Source organism: Crocodylus porosus, unplaced genomic scaffold (genome assembly GCF_001723895.1).
Source record: "Crocodylus porosus isolate Cpor-Errol unplaced genomic scaffold, CroPor_comp1, whole genome shotgun sequence".
NCBI classification, from domain to species: domain Eukaryota; kingdom Metazoa; phylum Chordata; order Crocodylia; family Crocodylidae; genus Crocodylus; species Crocodylus porosus.
The window spans coordinates 23,459,855-23,481,387 of record NW_017728943.1 but is presented as its reverse complement, the minus strand read 5'-3'; the positions used below and the strand labels follow the sequence as shown (position 1 = coordinate 23,481,387).

At 48.9% G+C, this 21,533-nt stretch overlaps 2 protein-coding genes across 2 annotated transcripts in view; both read right to left on the bottom strand.

Annotated features, from left to right (window-relative positions):
• Window positions 1-21,533, bottom strand: part of PPP2R5D (protein phosphatase 2 regulatory subunit B'delta) — a 1,176,261-nt gene that overhangs the window by 278,476 nt on the left and 876,252 nt on the right. The window lies entirely within an intron of this gene.
• The window catches only part of PTK7 (protein tyrosine kinase 7 (inactive)), a gene marked incomplete at its 5' end in the record, with an annotated part of 155,498 nt that continues 140,252 nt past the window's right edge, over window positions 6,288-21,533 (bottom strand). The window contains 6 exons of the mRNA XM_019548515.1: window positions 6,288-7,577; window positions 8,081-8,259; window positions 8,362-8,513; window positions 8,876-8,956; window positions 11,978-12,210; window positions 12,922-12,948. Of these exons, the coding sequence (XP_019404060.1) occupies window positions 7,417-7,577; window positions 8,081-8,259; window positions 8,362-8,513; window positions 8,876-8,956; window positions 11,978-12,210; window positions 12,922-12,948 (833 nt within the window). The remainder of the gene's footprint in view (window positions 7,578-8,080; window positions 8,260-8,361; window positions 8,514-8,875; window positions 8,957-11,977; window positions 12,211-12,921; window positions 12,949-21,533) is intronic.

Here is a 21,533-nt window from a genome sequence, read left to right as displayed (position 1 = left end):
TGCAGAACCTCATTCTGCATCATACAGAAAATGTGAAGAAGGTTACCTAGTGGGTATTTCCCATGATCCTGGCTGGAGAGAGTCTAGGATTCCTAAAATCACAGAAAAGTAGGGTGGGGAGGAATATCTAGAGGCCATCTAGCCCAGTGGTTCTCAACCTTTTTTGTACCAGCACCCATTTATAAACATCGATGGCCAGTCCTGACCCAGCACCCCTCACTCCCAACTCCTCCAGGGCCCAGCTCCCCAGTGTGTGGGCCAGGGAGTGGGTGTGTGGGTTACACTGGGGTATGTGTGGGGCACTGGGGCCCTAAGCAGCGCCAAACACCCCATTGCAAGCTAGAACTCTGCAAGTCTGCAAGGGAAAAACCATGGTTTCCCATGTTTTGCTCCTTTAAAGGAGAATCCATTTTTAAAGTTTATTGATCCATTTTCAAGTTTGTTTGCGGCCCTTTTGTATATTCTTGTGACCCACTTTTGGGTCATGGCCCACAGGTTGAGAAGCACTAATCTAATTCAATCCCTGATTGAGGCAGGATCATCCCTATCCAAACTATCCCATATAAATTCTAATCCAACCTATTTCTAAAACTACACAATTGACCCTGTCACACAACTACAAGGCATATTGCCCAACGATACAGACACCATAAACACCCTACCCAGCCACAGGTAATGCAGGAAGACAGTAGTAGCCAGTGTTCTGCAGCTGCAAGGGCTATTAAAATGTACTCAAGAAAGCGGAGGGCTCAGCAACAGAGGAAGGAAAAATCCCCTACAGCCCATGCCATTCTGACCATAGGGTAAAATTCCTTCCTAGTCCCAAACGTGGCAATTGGTTTGACCCTGAGTGGAGGGGCAAAACTCTCTCTAACTAAGAACATCTGGGATTTAGTCCTTAGAAGCATTGGTAAACTCCTGTCAAAATCCCCAGTCTTGACTGCAGCCAACACTCCCTGTCCAAATGATCCCTATCCACCATTTGTTATTGTTTGCCATTTCTTTGCTGCATTTGTTCACTGCACACATTGTCCTTGTCCCAGCCTGCAAGGCAAAAAGATCCAGGCATGAACACCGTATGTCCCTGGAGGCTGGGGGGGCACAGTGACCGCCTGCAGGTGGTGGCAGCAGCAGAGGCATGGCAGCGGCAAGCTCCCACAGGCAGCTGCAGCGGTGTTGGTGGGGAGGTGGCAAGCGGCGACTGCCCACAGATGTCGGCGACATTGGCGGCAGCACTTTTTCCAGGGGGTGCACCACCAAGCTCCGGAGTTTGGACGTGAATGTGCACCCCCTATGCATTGCCAATGGATCCAGAAAATTATAGACTAGTTATCCTCACCTCAGTACCTGCAAAATTACTGGAAATTACTCAGGGAAGTCATTGGCAAGAACTAGAGGAAAGGAAAAATTGTGTCAAACAAATGCAATATCTTTCTTCAACAAAATAACTAGCTGGGTATATGAAAGGAATGAAGTGTACTTGAACTTCAGTATGGCCTTTGACAAAATCCAAGCTGACCTTCTCATAAACAAGTAGGAGAAACATGGGCTAGACAGAACTACTACAAAGTAGATAGACAACTAATTAGCTGCAGGCAGAGGGTAATTGTAAATGGTTCCATGTCAGAACAGCAGGAAGTTTTGAGCGGAGTCCCAAAGATGTCCATCCTGAATCCAGTGCTGTTCAACGTAATGATTTGGATGCTGGAACAAAAAGCTTCTTGAGGAAATCTGTACACTACACAAAACTAGGAAGGATAGTGAACACACTGGAGGAAAAGAGTACAATTCAGAAGGATCTTGATTGACTGGGAAGTTGGGCTGGAGCTAACAGTATGCAAAGGCAAGGTGCTACACCCTGGAAAGAATAACCAAAAACAAATACAAGGTGGAGGGGGGAGAGCGGAGAGACAACTGACTGGATGACAGCACTATAGAGAAGGACCTGAGTCTGCAGTGTGATGCAGCTGCACAAAAGCTAAATGCTGCTTTGCAATGCATCAATAGGAGCATTAGGTGCAAGACACTAAAGGAGATGGTGCCACTCTACTCAGCAATAGTTGGGCCTCTGGAGCATTGTGTGTGGTTTTCAGCTCCACGTTTTAAAAGAACATGGAGAAGTTAGAGAGGGTGCAGAGGTGGGCAACAAAATGATAAAAGGTTTGGAAGGCAAGTCATTCATTTAAAAGAGGTTGAAAGAAATTGGCATGTTCAGCTTGCATCTGATTGCAGCTCCTTGGTCTCAAACCCTCATGTTCCTGCCGAGAGCAAGTCTCAAATCACAGTGTCCTAGGGCACCCTGCTGCATTACCTCCAAACCTCCCCCATAATCATAATTCAGTTCTCCAGTCAGAGAACAAACTCCAAAGAAAACAGCTATAACACAAAAACCAACCCACTCAGCCATAACTCAGATACAAACCCCTCCATAAAAACACTGCAACACTCCGACCCTAGGGAGCCGTCTTGTTCTCCCAGGTACCTCCCTTCCTTCCTGCCCATCTTTCCTCTCCCTGCTACATGTTTCAACTTCTTGTGTTTCTGAGGCTCTTCGTAAAGCTCCTTCCCCTTCTGATTACATGAGCCAGTCCAAACCCCTGTCCTCAGGCTCAGACTTATAAACTCCTTGCGCCTCCCTCTTCCAGTCATCTCACCCAGTTCTCTGCTGCTAACTCTCTAATCAACTGCCCAGCCTTCTGCCGCTTGCAGACTGGGTCCTTCAACCCTTTCACTTGTGCTACCTATACCTACCGACACTAGGTTGTAGATTCCCTACCAGCAGCACTTGCTTTGCTGGCTCTGTCCTGCTCTTCCCTCTTCTTTCCAGTAATGGGGGATGGGGCGCGGTGGGCGCTGTTACAGCTACCATAAAGGGGGATAACACAACAGAGAGCAGAAGACATACCAGTGGCTTGAAGTTGTAGCAAAGTAGGATTAGACTGGATATCAGGAAAAAACTTCTTTGCTGTTAGATCACTGAAGCAATGAAATTGCTTCCTAGGGCAGCTGTGGAATTTGCATCACTGGAGTTCAATAAGAAGCTGAATAAGTACTGGTCAGAGATGATCTACTACAGCTATTTCCCTATTTCCCAAGCTTCTGGGCTTTGCTGGTTGCTACATAGAATTGAGAGATTTTTTTCCCCTCTTTTTGTTGCTACAAGTCACTTGTGGGGTGGGGGTTCCCCACCAATTTTCTCAGAAGCACTGTGAGTTGGCTGCAGCCAAGGCTGGGGATTTTGACTGGGCTGTGCCAAAACTCCTGCTAGGTTAAATTTAAGAGGTTCCTGGCTAGAGAATCTTGCCCCTCTACTCAGGGTCAATCACCACATTCGGGATCAGGAAGCAATGTTACCCCACAGTCAGACTGATAGAGACTGTGTGGGAGGAGGAGTGTTACCTTCCTCTTAAACAGGGGATCATGCCGCTCAAATCTCTGAAGCAAATTGTAACAACCTTTCCAACAACAGGACACTGGCTGCTGTCATTCCCCTGATTTACCTATGACATGTTAAGGTGTTACGTCTTGTGACTGTATGTCAGGGCTGACTGTGTAGTTTTACTAGTAGGCTAGACAAGGCTTTGTATGAGATAGTTTGAAAAGGAACGATCCTGCCTCAAGCAGGGAGCTAGACTAGATGAACTCCAGAGGTCACTTTCAGCCCTTTATTTTCTATGATCTGGGCAGGAGCAAGTGGGGCTCAGCCCCATGTGGAGCACAAAGGTCTGGATGGGGGAAGTGGACCACACCTGCACCGCACTGCCCCAGTGAGCTCTGCTGCTTGTGTCCCCTGTCCCCACCTCCCTCCCTCCCTCCCTCCACCTCCGGCCAGTGCCCAGGACCTAGCGTGCGGGCAGTCCCTCCAACACACGCCCCATACGTAACTTCCCCACACACCCACTCCTTCACCTACCCCCACCCTGAACACACACACACAGTATAAAAGAGTAAAACTATTTTGAGCTATTATGCAACACCTCTACATACATTAATCCCCCAAAAAATCTGGACAAAAATTATTCTTTGAAATAAAATTAAAGTAGGTTATACTCAATGTGTGATTTCTAGTATATTATTCGCTATTCTCTATAACTTGTTAAATGATATCTTCTGAAAGATTTTGTGTGTGTGGCCCTCAACAACTCACCAAAACTTAAGCGGCCCACTAGCCAAAATCACTGACCACCCCAAGATAGACCTTGGCAAATATATTGACTTGGCTATGCTTACACAGACCTCATTTCATAGATTTCATAGACATTTGGGCTGGAAGGGACCCCCAGAGGATCATCGAGGACATTGAGGTGACATCTGGTCATGGTAACTAACGGGTATTAGAAGCTACAGAGGTACACAGAAAAGTGACCCATGTAGCTAGGAAGCCAGTGTGGGATATCAGTGGGAGAACTTGGTAGATGTTCTCAGTTGTTTTAGGGTAGGTGAATGTATCCTGTATCTTAGTAAACCTACTTTCAAAGGGTTTTAATAAGGTGTGTTTAAATGATTCACAGCCAGCACCTAAGTTTATGGACGTAAGTTACTGTGGCATGAAACATCTCAAATTAACCTGCAGTGACTTTTTAAGTGTAGAGAAGACCTAAACAATTGCACTGCAATGGAGACATCTGTTTGCTGTAGCACAGTTTCTTTGGCACAAGTCAACCAAAAACTGAAATCCATATTTGCAAGACCTGGTGTTCCTGAGTTCCTCATATCAGACAATAGACCTTGGTTTATCTCTGAGTTATTCCTACAGTTTGCAGAAACTTTGATTTTTCAGCATTGCACTAACGGTCCTCACTATCCTTATAGCAATGGAGAAGCTGAGAGAGCAGTAAAGACTCTGAAATGGCTGTTACTTAAATCCACAGAGCCATATCTGGCAGTCCTGACATATTGATCCAGTCCACTGGCATCAGAAGTCTCTCCGGCTAAACTGCATGGGACGATGACTTAGGACACCATAACCTGCGGCCCTAGATGACCCAACCTATGGGAATTTAAGAAACAAAATGCTGAACTAAAACTTTGGTAGAAAAGAAACCTCAATATTTGATACAAAGTAAAACCACTACAAGACCTGCCCTTGGTCTGAAAAATGAGGTCCCACAAAGACTGGAAGCAGTCATGGAAGAGACAGGCTCTGGCTGATGGAGAGTCCAGGGTGGCACTCCAGTCTCTGAACTGGGAACGAGTTTAACCTGTGTGTACTCAGTGTTAGGCACAGGGTCTGAAATAGTTGGTAAGTGTTTCAAAAGTTTTTGGAGACCTTTGTATAGATATCCTCAAGTTTAAGAGATGTGAATCAGGTCCTATCTGATCTGGATGATGAAGCAGAAAGTGGCAGATGATGGAGCCTCAGGAAGTGCTGTGTTGCGTCTCATGACCATCCCCTCAATGGCTGTTGGCCTTTGTCAAAGGATGGAGAGTCAAGGCATCAGTGGAGTAGGAATGCTTCTTCTTGTGGAAACAATGGCACTTCCTTGGAAAAGTGAAGTAGAGGAAAAGGTGATTTCTGGGGCTGTCTCTGCCTGAAGAAGGATGATAATCTGTGTACTTGTCTACACGTGCATTTATTGCGCAGTAACCAAAATTATTGTGCAGTATGGGCATGTGTCCACACATGCACGCCCATACTCCACAGCACATATGGTGACTTACGCCAACTTGAGCATAACTTTGATACTTGCATCATGCAGGTATATTTACACCCAATTAGTTACTGCACAGTAATGCATGTGAAGATGCCTTACGGCACAGTAACACTTGCACGTATGGACTGACTTAGGACTGATGTGGAAAGATTGATGAGGAGACAGTAAAGACAGTCTCCTTGAGAAGAGACAATTCTGTACTCACTAGAGGGCTTCTAACGTACAGAAAAGATGGTTGCCTTTACAGGGAACTGATAACCCAGAGGTTCTACACCCAGCTCAGTTCTGTGTTCTCGATTCAGAGGCCAACCCCATGGACTTACTCAGGAAACAGGCCTCAAGCTTGGTCTTTCTAGCACTCCTTTTTAGCATAGGAAGCAAATGATTTAGATGGAGAACTTCCAAGGACATGGGACTCCCTTAAACAACAACAGAGAACTGAACCCTGACAGAAGCACCCCTTCTTGTTGTGTTGGACTCACCCACCAGCCTGACAAGGTGCTGGGCTATGGCACATGTCTCTGGTTGTTCCTCCTGGAGTTCTGGTCAATGTATTCAGAGCGCTGGTTTGACTGGCAGCCTGTGTGGTAGCCACCCAAAACCAGAAGGGGAGAAGGAAGCCAAGACCAATCATTACAAAAAGAGATTCTTTATTGAGAGCAGCATGTGAAAAAACTCTGGGCTGTTGTGCCCTCCACTCAAGCAAACAAACTAAATGGCTCTAGGCGGCATTCCAATAATAGAAATACTACGTCTGGGAGAGGTCAGCACTTTACAAAGGGAATAGAGGGGTTGCCACCCCAAAGAATCATACAGAAAAGGCATCGGATAGTCAGGAAAGCTAGTGAGAATCTCCTTCATATGCCAGGCACTTAGTGTTCCCACTGCTGGGCCTTGCTCCATCAGGGCATGGCAAGGTGCTGGGGTGCCTAGGACAGACAGAAGGGATGGGAGGATGGAACCACTTAATAAATATACAGGTTCCTTAGCAAGCTCCATAGAATAGGGAGGGGAGAGCTCCCACCCATCACAGACTCCCCACTCCCATTTGATAAGGAATGGGCAAGGACATGATGGAGGAAACCCACCCAGACTACCCTTCTGGACAGCACCAACAGCCCAGCATTGTGCCTGGCCAGTCTCCATAAGAGGCTGCCCAAGAAGAAAGGACGGCAGATGCTGCGGGTACAGGGCAGCAGTGAGCGAGCAACAAAGGCAAGGTTTTGAACTAAGCTACACTGGCTTGTGCTTCGAGTCCTATGGTTGCTGTACACAGCAGATCTCAGCTGAGTCTGGGAGCAGGGATTTCCTGACATGCTAGTACAATATGGGGGCTCAGAGATACTAAGGGACCCACAACTGCCTTGCCTCACTGCATGGCTCAGCCCCCACCCAAGCTGTGCAGCAGCACAGACTTACCAATGGGCCTCTCCCTCCTGGCAGAGGCTTGCTGTGCTCTGTGAAAGGCTCTGGAAATACCAGATGTTCCAAGGCACAGAGGAGACATGGCCTCCCCCTTCCATTTGGCTGTGGAACCAGCCAGTTGCTCTCAGCATTCCCTGCTCACAATACAATGATTGGCTGGAGCTAGACCTGCGGGTATCCGAGGTAGAACCTGGAGGAGGCATAGGGAGAAGCCCCTGCAGCGCTGTGTCCAGTAGTGTAACCCATGGTCCCTCTGGGCTCAAACTCTTCCCAGTCAGCTTCTGGAGTCTGTAGCCCTGATTTCCCCCCTCCCCCCAGCACTGGGCCTGGTCCTCGCTCAGGCTTTGCTGTCGGATGGGCTGTCCCCAAGCGTGTTGGCAATTTCGCTGAAGGATGGACGGTCCTTGGGGCTGGGGGCCCAGCAGCGCTGCATCAGCTTGTAAAGCTTGGAAGGGCAGCCCTCAGGGTGTGGGAGCTTCACCTTCCCAGACTGTAAACCTGGAGAGGAAAGCAGAACCCAGAACGTGAGAGACAAAAGACATGTCTCCTCCCATCCTTGCCTCCAACTCCTGTGGCAATGGGATATCGTATGACTCCATGGCACAGCACCCCCAGCAGACACTTTTTGCACCTACACATAGGAGTCTCCCAGGGCCACCCATGTGTGAGGTGAAGCAAGACCATTCATCCTCCAACACACTTGTCAAATCAGATGACCAAGAACCAGGAATAGCCAGGCAGGATGAGGGCTGAGTGCATCAAGCCCAGGGCCCCATCTCCAACACTGGTCAGTAAACTTCTCCAGTGGGAGAGACAAAAATGGGCTAGGATGTTCCAAGGGACATCCCATGAACAACTCAGCACTTTGGCCACCTCTTCCTCACCAGTGCAGGCTGAGCAAGGAGTGTGTCTTTCCCGCTGACCCCAACTGGGGAGGCTGCATGTTAACAGCTTGTACTTCACAGGGCAGCCCTGAGCAAGAGCCATAATGCCTCATGTACCTGCTAGCACCTCATCATCAGTCAGCTTGGAGTAAGGCAGCTCCCCATGTGTGAACACCTCCCACAGGAGGACCCCAAAGGACCACACATCAGACTTGGTTGAGAATTCATCCTCCAAAACAGCTTCTGGGGGCATCCAGCGGAGTGGGACCCAGGCTTGGCGGAAATGATAGTACTCACTGCACAGGGAGAGGCATGGAAGAGTCAGGCCTGTGTGGGTGGCACACACAGCTTTTGAGAGGCCAGGCCCAATGCAGCCAAGGCATAGCTGCCTAACATACCTGTTGTATACATCTTTGCTGAGGCTCAGGGCTGACACCTTGACCTGCCTCTGGGCACTAATGAGGCAATTCCGAGCTGCCAGGTCTTTGTGCACAAACCTGTTGTTGGAGAGATGCTCCATCCCCAGGGCCACCTGGGAACACAGGGACACCTGCCACAAGAGAGATGTCAATGTCAATCACACAGCCAAGTCATGTCCTACTCTGGCCTAGCCTGGCCTGGCACCAGGATCCAGAGGGGCAAACTCTATAGCCCAACCCTGCCTTGGCCCAGCCCATACTTCACTTTTGAGCTAGACTCTTGAACCAGGCTGGCCCTGGTTCCAGGGCAGGGAAGGGTCTTCATCCTGTCTCTTCCCTGAGCTGGTTCATCTTCTTGGCAAAGGACAGACAGGTACCCATGACCCAAAGAAACACTCACTCTATCCTATCCCCACCCTATGCTGAAAAGGAGCCCTCAGTCATGTAAGCTGACTCATTCTGTCCCTTCTAGTCTCCAGTGATGCTGCTTTACCTTGTGTTTAGTGCTGAGGGGCTGGGACTTGAGTGTCTCATCCTTGCTCTTGGAGATTCTCAGGAACTGCTTCAGGTCCCCCTGTCAGGGAAAAATTATATTCCAGAGCCACCTTTCATAAATTCATAGATGTTAGGGTTGGAAGGGACCTCAACTGATCGAGTCCAACCCCCTGGCCTAGGCAGAAAAGAGTGCTGGGGTCAGATGACCCAGCCAGATACCTATCCAGCCTTCTATTAAAGACCCCCAAGGTAGGGGAGAACACCACTTCCCTTGGAAGCCCATTCCAAATTTTGGCCACCCTTACCGTGAAGAATTTTTTCCTGATATCTAGCCTAAATCTGCTCTCTGTCACTTTGTCATCATTCCTTGTTACCCCAAGAGGCACCCTGGTGAACAGAGCATCTCCAATTCCTTGCTACGCCCCCCTAATAAATTTGTAGGCAGCCACAAGGTCAACTCTCAGCCTTCTCTTACAGAGGCTGAAGGGGTCCAGGTCCCTCAGTCTCTCCTCATACAGCATGGCCTGTAAACCCTTAACCATACGAGTGGCTCTCTGGACCCTCTCGAGGTTATCCTTCTTAAAGTATTGTGCCCAAAACTGGATGCAGTACTCCAACTGCAGTCTGACCAATGCCACATAGAGGGGAAGTATCACCTCCTTGGTTCTATTTGTCTTGCATTGGCTGATGCACGATAAAGTGCAGTTAGCTTTGCTGATGATTTCGTCATGCTGATGACTCATGTTCATCTTGGAGTCCACTATGACTCCAAGATCCCTTTCCACTTCTGTTTTGCTGCAAGGGTCACTTCCCAGCCAGTAGGTATGCTGGATATTTTTATACCCTAGGCACAGCACTGCATTAGTTCTCGTTGTACTGCTCACTTTTCCAACCTGTCCAGCTCTGCCTGCAGGACAGAGTGTTCACCTCACTCCACAATTTAGTATCATCTGCAAACTTGCACAGAATACACTTCACCCCCACATCCAAGTCATCGATGAAGACATTGAAGAGTACAGGTCCAAGGACAGAGGCCTGCGGGACCCCACTACACACATCCTTCCAGGTCGATACTGATCCATCTATTACCACTCTCTGGGTGTGACCCCCAAGCCAATTTGCCACCCACCGGACCATGTAAACATCTAAGTCACAGCCTCTTAATTTCTTTATGAGACTGGGATGAGATGGGATGGGATCAGATAACGTATCAGTGAAAGATACAAGAGTGGCAAGGGCCTATCACTGGCTTCCTTCAGACACCATAAAACCCCTCCACTCCCACGGCTGGTGCTGCTATCACACAAGGAGTGGGGGTTGTGTGGAAACTTGTGTTCACTGCACCTGGCCCTGAATGGGGAGGCTCCTCTTGGCCTCAGGGCTAGTATTACTATCTAGTGTTCCCACTACAAGGCACAGCCCTCTTCCACTACTGATCTTCTTACCCACCCGAGCTGTCCCAAGGCAATTCAAAGCAAGCCCAGGCAAGACACTCCCAAGAAGTACCTGGGATCCTTACTTCCAGGGTCACAGTTTCCCAAATCAGCCTTAGTAAGCAAGAAACACCAGCAAAGCTGCTCCCCTGGGCTGGGAGGGTTTGAGGGCTTGACCAACATATGGGGAGAGCTTCAAATAAGTAAATGTTTGGGCAGCATTAAGCAGCCCCTCACTCCCCTGATCTCTACGTCTCCTGCTCTTACTTACCTCACCTGCCCCAATACCTATGCATCCTGCCCTTAACACCCCCCCCCCCGATTCCTGCACCTCTTCTGGCGATACTAGGCCTAGTCAGAGGAGATGCAGGGACCAGGGGGATGTGGGAAAGGGCCAATCCCTGCTCTCTCTTCATCCCACACTCCCTATCCCTGCACCCCTTGACTTGTGGACATGCTGAACAGAGACAAATTCATCTTCTGCCAATCTTCCTTCTAGAAGGGGGTGGGCAAAGTCTGACCCACAGGCTGGATCAGGTCCGCAGTGGCCTCCATTTCCCAGCAGCCCCTGCCGATGTCACTGCAGCCAGTTTCCATGGAGACCCAAGCAGCAGTGGGGCTGTCATTGTGCAGAGCCAGGGTTTCCAAGGAGATCAGCCCCAGCAGTGCTGGCAGGGTGCATGGCTGGGCAGGGAGCTGCTTCAGGGCCAAGATCTTGTGACTGTGACACTGGTCTGGAGTTGGGGCAGAACTGCAATCTGTTGCCATCACATTCTGGCCAGGCATGTGCAGGTAGTGGATTGTAGCTCTGTCCTGGCTCTGGACCACGCTGTCACTGCCACAAGATCCCAGCCCCAGCCCTGGAGCAACTCCCCACCCAGCTGTGCGCCCTGCCAGTGCTGCTGGGGTTAGTCTCCATGGAAACCCTGGCCCTGCACTGTCACAGCCACACCACTGCTGTGGTCTCCATGGAAGCAGGCCGCAGCAACATGGGCAGGGGCTGCTGGGAAATGGAGTCCAGCCACCAGACAGATCTGCCATTCTGCCCGCCCATGTTCTAGATAATCAATGTCTATCAGAGCAAACCCCTGGTAATTTAACACACACACCAAACTACCATGGTGTGGTAGGACCACTACCTGGGACTTTACCCTGGTAAAAGTGGTAGAGCAGGGGTAGACAACCCCTGACATGCATGACAGTGTGGCACGTGAAGAAATTTTACTTGGCATGCATACCTTAGGGTAGATGGCAGGAAAGGGGCTAGGGCTGCACTGCCACAACAAGGATCAGGTCCCTTGCAGCTCCCCCACTGTCCGCCCCTGGTATGCCAATATATTACAAGTTGAGGTTGCAGGTGTTTTTGGCACTCTGCCTAAAAACACTGCTGACTTCAATGGTAGAAGATCCTACAGACTCAAGAAGGGGACAGAAAACTAGGACAAAGTTTTTCTCTAGACTCCTAATTAACCCTATTTGGCATCCATCTGGTCCACGTAATGCCAAGAGCAACTTCCACCTGTGGCCAAGAGGGCTGCTCTCTGGCTCAGGAGAGTGGTTAGCTCGTTTGCCAGCAGCAGCAGCCCCACAGTTTCTATCCCAGTTAGATGGATCCACTTTTTTTGCTGGGTCCTTGGAGTAGCTGCTGGAAGTCAAGTGTCCCTTACCAGATCCACATATTCCAGGATCATGTAGTGCGGCTCCACCTCACGACACAGACCCAGCAGGCGCACCACATTGGCATGATGCAGTTTGCCAAACATCTCAGACTCACGCCTGAAGTCCAGCTGCAGTTGCTCGTCTCTGGTCTGCAGGCTCTTCACCAGGACAAGCATCTCACTCTCGCTGTCCTCAATGCCTTTTGCTTTGGCCAAGAAGACTTCCCCAAACTCACCCCTCCCTAGAAGGAGAAAGCATCACCTTAGTGGGCAAAAGTCCTTAAAGACCACCTGCAGAAATATCCATTTTTCCACAGCCCATTTTTCCTCTCCTGCTCCCTCCCAGCAGCCCCAAGCACAGGTGCTCAGGGAGGCAAAGCACTCCTGCCTATCATTCCTCAATCCCATTCAAAAGAAGTAAAACTTGAGAAGAGAATAAAGGCAGGGCTGTGCATGTTTGCACAGGCAGCCCTATACACTATGTGAACAACTGTTCCTATCCACAAGAAGTCAATCTAGTCTTTATGCCCAAAACACACCTGCCACTGCTCTGAGACAGTCCTCTAGTGGCCTACAGAATGTGTGTGAACCAGGGAGAAGGGGTGAACCACCCCACTCTGCATGAGGGCCCCCTACTCGCACATTCCTCTCTGTAGGAAGACTGGCTCTTTACCAGATTATATCTTAAGGCTTAAACCAACTGGGAGCTGTTGTAATACCCAGAATGCTAAAGCACCCTAGGTATGTGGCCTTCACATTGTTCTAGTCTAGTTCTCAGGGATTAGATCATGAGGATACATGAACTAGAGTGCATAGAGCCTGCAACAGTAGCCTCAGGAGAAGGGATAATCAGGTGACTCTTGCACGTGTCAGGTGTCAGTGCTACATCACAGAGCATATGAACTTAGGGTATGCACCTTACCACAGGGCAAAAAGATGAGATCAGTTCTCACCTCTAGCACTGTCATCTCTGCTGGCTCCTAGGAAACAGCAAGGTGAGTTACTGAGGTACTGATCAGCTAACAAAGCAATTTTGAACCTGGACCCCAAATTTACACCATAAGACATTCCCGGTCTTGACAGTCTATTGGTAGTTCTGGCAATATTCTTTGCAACTGCTAGGAAGAGCAGACTTGAAGAACTTGTTCTGGGTAACTGAAAGTCTTCAAGGTATGTTGTCCACACACAACATTTTCACATTTTCCCACATGAGTGAGCTTAGACTTTGAGGCCTTTTTTGCCACAGCAGCATCCATACTAAGTACTCCCAATTCCTCCCTTCAGGCCCCTTCTCCATAACACAGGCATCAACAATGGAGAGTGCATGCCAGCTCTTCCATTCCCTCTCAACCACAGAGTTGCAAAGAGACAGGCTCAGAGGAAGAATGGAAAGATGGTGGGCTTTGAATGCATGTGGACAATACATTTGGAAGAACTGGAGTGTCTCAGGCAAAAATCAACTGGTGTACAGCTTTGTCAAACGCTCTGTCACTCCAAGAGGCCTCTACAAATAGAATAGCACGCGAGGGTGTGGGTTGAGCTCCCTATTTCTGCTCTGCAAATGTCCATTACAAAGACCCTGCAGAATGAGGCAGGAGAGGAAGGCTAGGCCCTGGTGGGATACATCTAAATGATGGATGGAGAAGCCACTTTGCCCAACTCCTTGCAGAGTCTAACACAACTGGAATCTAAGTGGAAAGCCTCTGTGAGGAAAAAGGTGACTTCCTGGATCTCTCCATAATGGGCATGAACAACTGTGGAGACCTGAGGGGTTCGCCCATGTCAGCAGCAGGACAGAGGGGTTTTTTTACACAACCGAGGCTGAGAAGGACAGCTACAGTGGGGCAAGCACGCAGCTTCAGAAAAAAAGATGGAAAATAAATTTTCTGGCCAAGATGGAACTTGAAAATGACCATGAGCAGAAATTTGTGGCGAGTTTAGAGAACCATCCACCCAATGTAGCTAACAGGTCATGTATGGTAGATCTGCCATCAGGGGTCAGATCTCAGTGACTTGTCTGACATAATCCCCAGTCACCTGGGCCAGGCTGGTGCTGTCTAGATGACATGGTACCCTTTCACCACAGTGTGTGAAATGCTTTGGAAAGAGCCTAGAGCAGTGATTCTAAACTGGGGTGCCGCAACACTCTGGAGGCACTGGGGTGCCACAACACCCTGGAAACTTTTAAGGATGCCACACAATATAGTACTGTGTGTCCAAACACCTACACGTGATTCACAAGATAAAGACAGAGATTTTTACATAGGAATCCAAAGCATCAAGAACAGTCTGACCTGTTGTGGTTTTTCTGTGTTCTTTGCCACAGAAGAACTATGCTGGTATTTTTCCCCACAGTCAAAATGAGTGAAAGCTGGCAATTTCTGAGAGTACCTTGACTCTAACTAGGGGTGGCTTGAATCTAAAAAGGTTGAGAACCACTGGCCTAGAGTAACATCTTGGAGCAGAAGAGTTGATGCTCTGTGTTTTGCTCCACTGAACTGAGGTTTATCATCAGAGAACTCAGATTAGGAACAATCAAAAGATGAATGAGTCTCTTACTTGTGGTGGACCAACCTGACCCTGTTCAGACAGTCCACTGCCTCACTATAGGGACCAGGCAAGTGAGATGCTGAAAGGTTGTAGCAATGGTGAATGTACCCATGCTACAATGAGAGGACCCTGGTTGTTTATCTAAAACATGGAAGTCCACTGACCAAGAGTGGTTGTTATAGTTGTCAAAAGATTGTCTGATACACACTCTGCTGTAGGTCACCTGATGAGCCAGTCATTCAGACAGGAGAAGGCAGCAATCACCTGTTTCTGACATGTGCTGCTATTACTGTGAAAACTTTCCTGAAGACTCTTAGGACCACAGAAAGGTCAAAGGGTAGGATTCAAATAGTGAGCAGTTATGCATGCTAAGAAAAATTAGATATTGTCTGTGGAAGGGTTGGATGGCAACATAAAAGGAGGATTCTTGTAGGTTAAGAAATGTTAGCAAGTCTCTCTAGCACAGAGAGGGGATAAAGGCTGCTAGCATGACCATTTTGAACTTGAGTTTGCAGATGTTTCTGTCCAGGTTTAAAAGCTCATGATCAATCTCATTTTTTCTTTTTGGAATCATGAAGTAAGGCTGTGGAATCAGAGTAAATGCTCCACTCTTCCCAGAGACACGAGATAGCACCTGCTGAAGAACACTCTTGTGAGAATGTTCCCTGAAAATGGATGGGAGGTGTACTTGAAGAGGGAAAGGAGACAAATAAGATGATGGAGCTGCTTTTCATCTTGTCTGTGACTTACCAGTCTATGGTAATACTGGTTCAGGCCAAAAGGAAGCCAAACAAGGAAAGGAAGTAGGATCTAGGGAAGCATTTCTCAGACACAACATCAAAGCTCCTCCTTTCTGGTCACAATGAGAGGGGGGCCCTGGATGGTGGTGCCTGCATGTCTATCTCAAATTGCTATGGAGGGGCAAGAGGGAAAGATTTCATAGATTTCATAGACATTTGGGCTGGAAGGGACCCCAGAGGATCATCAAGTCCAGCCCCCTGCCCCAGAGGCAGGAAGTCAGCAGGGATCATAGGATCCCAGCAAGATAAGCATCCAAATGTGTCTTGAAGGCGTTCAAAGTGGGTGCTTGAACCGCCTCTAGTGGCAGTCTATTCCAAACTTTGGGGGCTCAGACAGTGAAGAAGTTCTTCCTTATGTCCAGCCTGAATCAGTCACGGCTGAGTTTGTGACCATTCGATCTTGTCATTCCCCCAGATCCTGATGAGCACCCCGATAAATTTATAGGTGGCCACCAAATCACCCCTGAGCCTGCACTTTTCTAGGCTGAAGAGCCCCATGGCGCTCAGCCTCTCATCATAAGATCCATTTTCCTGACCTCTGATCATGCGTGTGGCTCTCCTCTGCACTCTCTCAAGCTTCTCCACATCCTTTTTGAATTGTGGAGCCCAAAACTGGACGCAGTACTCCAGCTGCGGCCTCACCAAGGCTAAGTACAACGGGAAAATGATGTCCTGGGATTTACTTGAGAAGCATCTATGGATGCAAGCCAGGGTTTTGCTCACTTTACTAGCTGCAGCATCACATTGAAGACTCATGTTCATCTTGTGGTCAATCATGACCCACAAGTCCCTTTCATCTGTAGTGTTAACCAGCGTAGCACTGCTGAGCCTATAAGGATGCTGCAGGTTTTTCCTCCCAAGGTGGAGAACTTTGCATTTTTTGGTGTTGAACACCATCAAGTTCTCGTCCACCCATTTCATGAGCCTGTCAAGATCCGCCTGGATCACCCTCCTGTCCTCAGGTGTGGATGCTTTACTCCAGAGTTTGGTGTCGTCGGCAAACTTGGCCAGCCCGCTTCTGACACCAATGTCCACATTATTGATGAAGATGTTAAATAGCACAGACCCTAGGACACAGCCCTGAGGGACCCCACTGGACACAGAGCACCAAGACCATTGGCTCCCATTGACCACCACCCTCCGGGTCCTACCACGGAGCCAATTCCCCAGCCAGCGGATCGTGGTGAGGTCGAGGCCGCAGTTAGCCAGTTTCGCCAAGAGGTGATCATGGGATACCAGATAGAAGGCTTTTTTAAAGTCAAGATATACAACGTCGATCTCTTCCCCTTTGTCCAAGTGATAAGTTACCTGGTCATAAAAGGAAATGAGATTGGCCAGGCAAAACCTAACCGCAACAAACCCATGCTGGGTATCCCTCAGGACATTGCCGTCAGCTAGCCTGTTAAGGATGGCCTCTTTGATAACCTTTTTCAAGACCTTTCCCAGGATAGAATTCAGGCTGATGGGCCTGTAGTTAGCTGGATCTACTTTCCTCCCTTTCTTGAAGATAGACACCACATTGGCCCTCTTCCAATCATTGGGCACTTCACCAGAGCACCACGAGTTCTCAAAGATCCGTGCCAGGGGCTGAGCTATGATGTTTACCAGCTTCCTGAGTATCCTTGGGCGTAACCCATCAGGGCAAGCTGACTTGAAGGTATCCAGCCTGTCAAGGTGTTCCTTCACGAGGTTAGCTTCAATGGAGGGCAAACAATCTCCCTACCCGGGCCTCCTTGACCCATAATGGGCAGGGCTGTCCCATGGGACTGCTGAAAAACTGACATGAAGTACCCAGTTAGCAAGTTTGCTTTTTCCTGGGTGTCAGTTGTCCCATCTGGTTTAGCAGAGGTCTAATGTTGCCCTTGCTTTTCCTTCAGCTTCCCACATATCTAAAAAAGGACTTTTTATTCCTTGATATTTGTAGCTAGCTGGAGTTCCATCACAGCCTTGGCTTTCCTGGTTTGCTCTCTGCAGGTCCGGACCAGAGCAGAGTATTCCTCCTTGGTGGTGGTTCCAAGATGCCAGGAGGAAAGAACAGACAGAGGGAGTCTGGGGGACTAAACCTGATGGAAGACAGACTTGGACCAGGAGGAAGACAGGTGGACTCCAAATGAATGCAGAACAGCCTTTGAATCCTTCAGCAAACAGAGGGCTGTTTCAGTTTCAGTGCTAAACAACTGAGCACCCTTAACGGAGATGTCTTGCACCGAGGTTTGAACTCTTTCAGGAGTCCAGAATCCATTCTCCATGATGCCAGTCTCATGACTATAGCAGTGGCCAGGGAGTGTGATGCAGCCAGGGTAGCTTGTTAAGCAATCTTAGGCATAAGTCTCTCTTCTGATATGGATAAGAGGAAGGAGACTCTGGACCTGGAAGGGAGGCTGTCTGCAAAGGAAGTCACAAAACTTGAAATCATATATTGCTAATTTGGCTTGATAAAACTCAGCTTCACCAAGAAGCAAAGCTTCTTGCCACACAAATCTAGGTATCTGGGCTCATCTTCACTTGGTGACAACCTGGCACATTCTTGTCTTCTTGTTGGCAGCTGCCACCATGAGCAACAAGAGGATTTGGTGCAAGTATGGAACTCTGCCCTCTGGAAAAACTGTGTTTTCTGTCAGGACCTGTGTGAGGGGATTTCACAGGTGTTGTAAGATGGCTGTATAGTGGCCTCAATGATTGGTAATGCCATTTTCAAAGTATCTGGTCAGCACAAGATGTCTGTCAATGAATTCACTCACAGGGGCCTCCACAATTTCTTCCAGGTTGAGGACTCTTATTATATACCTGAATATGTCTAGGAACCCTTCAGGTTTCTCTGCCACAGAGACCGATGAAGGCACAGTGCTTGGTGATGCGTCAGTTCTGCAGGTATAAGGCCTTCAGGCTAGAAGGTGCCAGGATGGAAATGAAGGACAGTTCTGGAATATATCAGCTGGATAGTGGCGCCACAGTGCACAGAAAAGCAGCTTCCATAACTGTGATGATGGGAACCAGAAGGGGCAGGACCAGATCAAGGTTACCCTCAGAGCCAAAACAGGAGGTAGAAGATGATGGATCAAAGAGCAGTGTTGATAGTCTTAAAGGAGAGGCAGAAGGCAGTGTAAAAGGAGGCAAGGGAAACAGTACTAGCATTTGGATGTCTGATGTCAAACAGCTGGATACCAACAGGGCTGAAGAGAGCCCTCTGAGTGTTGATCTCTGCAGGGATCTGCCTAGGTTAAGGGATAGCCCCATGCCACACTGCCAAAGCAAAGCAGAGACAAATATGGCACTAATTTGGAGGAAGACCTCTTCCACCTCTTGGTATGGGCAAACTCAGGTGGTGTCACAGAGCTTGAATCAGCCAGCACCAAAGGCGTAGTGCTCTGCTTTATGAGAGTCTGTGGGCATGTCTACATGAGACACTACATTGCAGTGACATAGCTCATCACTATGGCAACATAGCATCGGCGGGCACAAACCACGATGCTGACACTGTATGGTCCAGCTATGGTGATGTAGAGTCTAAAAATAACTGTGCACCACCATGTTAAAGCAAGTACTAAACAATTGCGCAGTACCAAATGTGCGCTCAGGGGCATGTGTAGACATGCCCTGTGAACACCTTTTCAGGATTGATCTTCTTGAAGCCAGAAAGTAATGTAGAGGTATTAATTTGAAGTGAGATGCACTTCCTCCAGATCCTTAGGCAACTGGGAAGTCACCGAGCCTGCAGGACTGGTACTACCATTTCTAATGGGGTACTGTGCATCTTCAAGTTGGCACAGGTGGTGTCAGAGGGGCAAAAAAGCACTCGAGCAGAGAGGCTGGGCAGCACTTCCCTTTAGACCCAACTCTGGGGCAGCCCTTCAGCACTGAGCTGAAGCAGTAAAACAGTGCTGACTGATGTAGCGCCAGTCGAATTATGCTAGAGCACCAGGATGAAGCAATGCTGGGAGAGCAGTGCAAACCTGATGATACAATGTTGAGTATGAATGCCATGTGCCCCTGGAAGCTGAGAGGGCATGGCAAGTTCCAGCAGGTGGCAGCAGCACTGTCGGTGGCAGGAGCATGGTGACAGTAAGTGGAGAGCTGCCACAAGCAGCTGCAGTGCTGTCAGTGGCGGAGGGTGGTGAGTACCAACTGCCGGCAGCAGTGGCAGTGGCCAGCGGCAATTACGGACCATCCACAGACACCGTCACTGGCGTAGCAGGGGCGGGTAGTAAGTGGCAACTGCCCGTGGGTACCACTGACAGTGTCAGCAGTGCCTTTTCACAAAGGGTGTACCACCACGTTCAGGGGGTGCATGTGCACCCATGTGCACCCGCTACGCGTTGCCAATGATGTTGGGATCCAAGAGGAATCTGAGGGATTTATCAAACACAAAAATTGTTTCAACTCATCCAGGCAATTGAAAGGAATTGAGGAGCAGAGGTGTATCCTTGCTGCAAGCAAAGGGGCTGAAGCACCCAGTAGAGATGCCACTGAGGTAAAAAAAAAAGTCTCCAGCCAAAAGGCTCAGGTGCTGAGCTCACCCACATGTAACTCTGTGTGTGGAGAACTACTGGAAGGAAAAGAAATGACCAGGGATCCTGGTTTTCTCTGATTTTAAAAAATCCCCAATTTTCAGTTAAAAAAAAAAAAGGAACCCAAAATCCACATTTTTCCATGACTGAAATGAAACACCACTAAAAACTGAGGATTTTTTTTAAAACAGAAAAAACTAAGATCCCTGGTCATGACCATGAAAACAGCAGCACCATGAAATGCTTGTATATCAGTGGTCACCAATGAGCAGCTCTAGATCCACTAGTAGATCTCGGAGCCTCCTGGAATCGTTCCAAAGCTGGGGTAGGGGACTGAGTGCCCACATGCATGCATGCATGTGTCCCAGCCCAGCAGGTCAGTCCATGGGAGAGGGAAGGAGAGGAGGTTAAATTGAGGCCTCCATGGTGAGGGACAGTGCTGCAGAGGCAGGAGCAGGAGTAAGCTGAGTGGGGCCCAGGTGGGTGGGATTTACCTGCTGGGGAGGTGTACCCAAATAATTTTTTCTCCCTCTGCCTCGACCTGCCCCGCCTCCACCTACCCTTCCCACACACTAACCTGCTGGGGTGGGGGGAGCAGAACACTGTAGATACTGGGTTGCTTTTAAATGCCAAAGGCAATCCCCTCCTTAAAAAGGTTGGAAATCACTGCTTTGTGTCAATACATATCCACCTTTACTGATGAGACTGCCGGCAAATGTACATCACTTTAACTTTAATGAGCCAACTATTGGCCACACTAAGAAGGTGTCTGAAACTGGGAGAACCAGGTATTCCTACCTCTTCGGAAGGGAGCTCAAGGAATGGAAATGCCCCAAGCAGAACAAGGGTACTAATACAAAGATGGGATTTCAGGTAGGGTGAAAAGCTTCACCAGCACAAAGGAAGTGGTGGGTAAAGGGAGGAAGAGAAATCCAGATGTCCACACAGTCCTGGAAAGTTATATATTCTAGTGTTCCCGACCAACTGGAGTCCTAGAAGTAAGCTACTGGGGATCCACCACTGGTGCTAGGGGCCTAAGGCAACAAAGGCTGTGGAGCTCCATTTTCAGGAAGGTGTAAAAGGGTTCAGAAAGTGTGCATAGAGGCCAATGGAAAAAGTACAGCTGTAGCCCACTCGTGGACCCAATGGAGCAAGCTAGTAAGTATCCAAGAGGGGGTGACTGATCAGAACTGTGATCCTAGGGACGGCTCATTTCCTGCCTAGGTAGTGCTATACTACAGACAGACAAGCTGACCCCTAGCGCTTCTGTGCCCATAACTTCGTTCACAGCTGGGATACAAAATAAGCTTTAGATATCTGTCCGTTTGTTGAAAGTGATGGTCCATCCTGGGGTATAAAATCTCCTAACTGTAGGTCTGGACCAGACTGATTAGCAGGGATCCTGGTTTTCCCTGATGAAAAATCGCAAATTCTCTAATAAAAAACCTGCAAATTCTGATAACCCCCCCAAATCTGTAATTAAAATTAAAGGCCCCCACAGACTCCCCTGGCCCTGCTGGTGCCCCTCACTCCCTCCCACAGCCCTACTGGTGCCCCTCACTCACCCCATAGCCCCCACAGCCCTAATGGTGACCCTCACTCTCCCACAATGGCCCTCCAGCCTTTCTGGTGCCCCTCATTCCCCCTCCACTGCCCCTCCCAGCCCTGCTGGTGCCCCTTGCCCCTCACCCACAGCCCCTGTCCCTC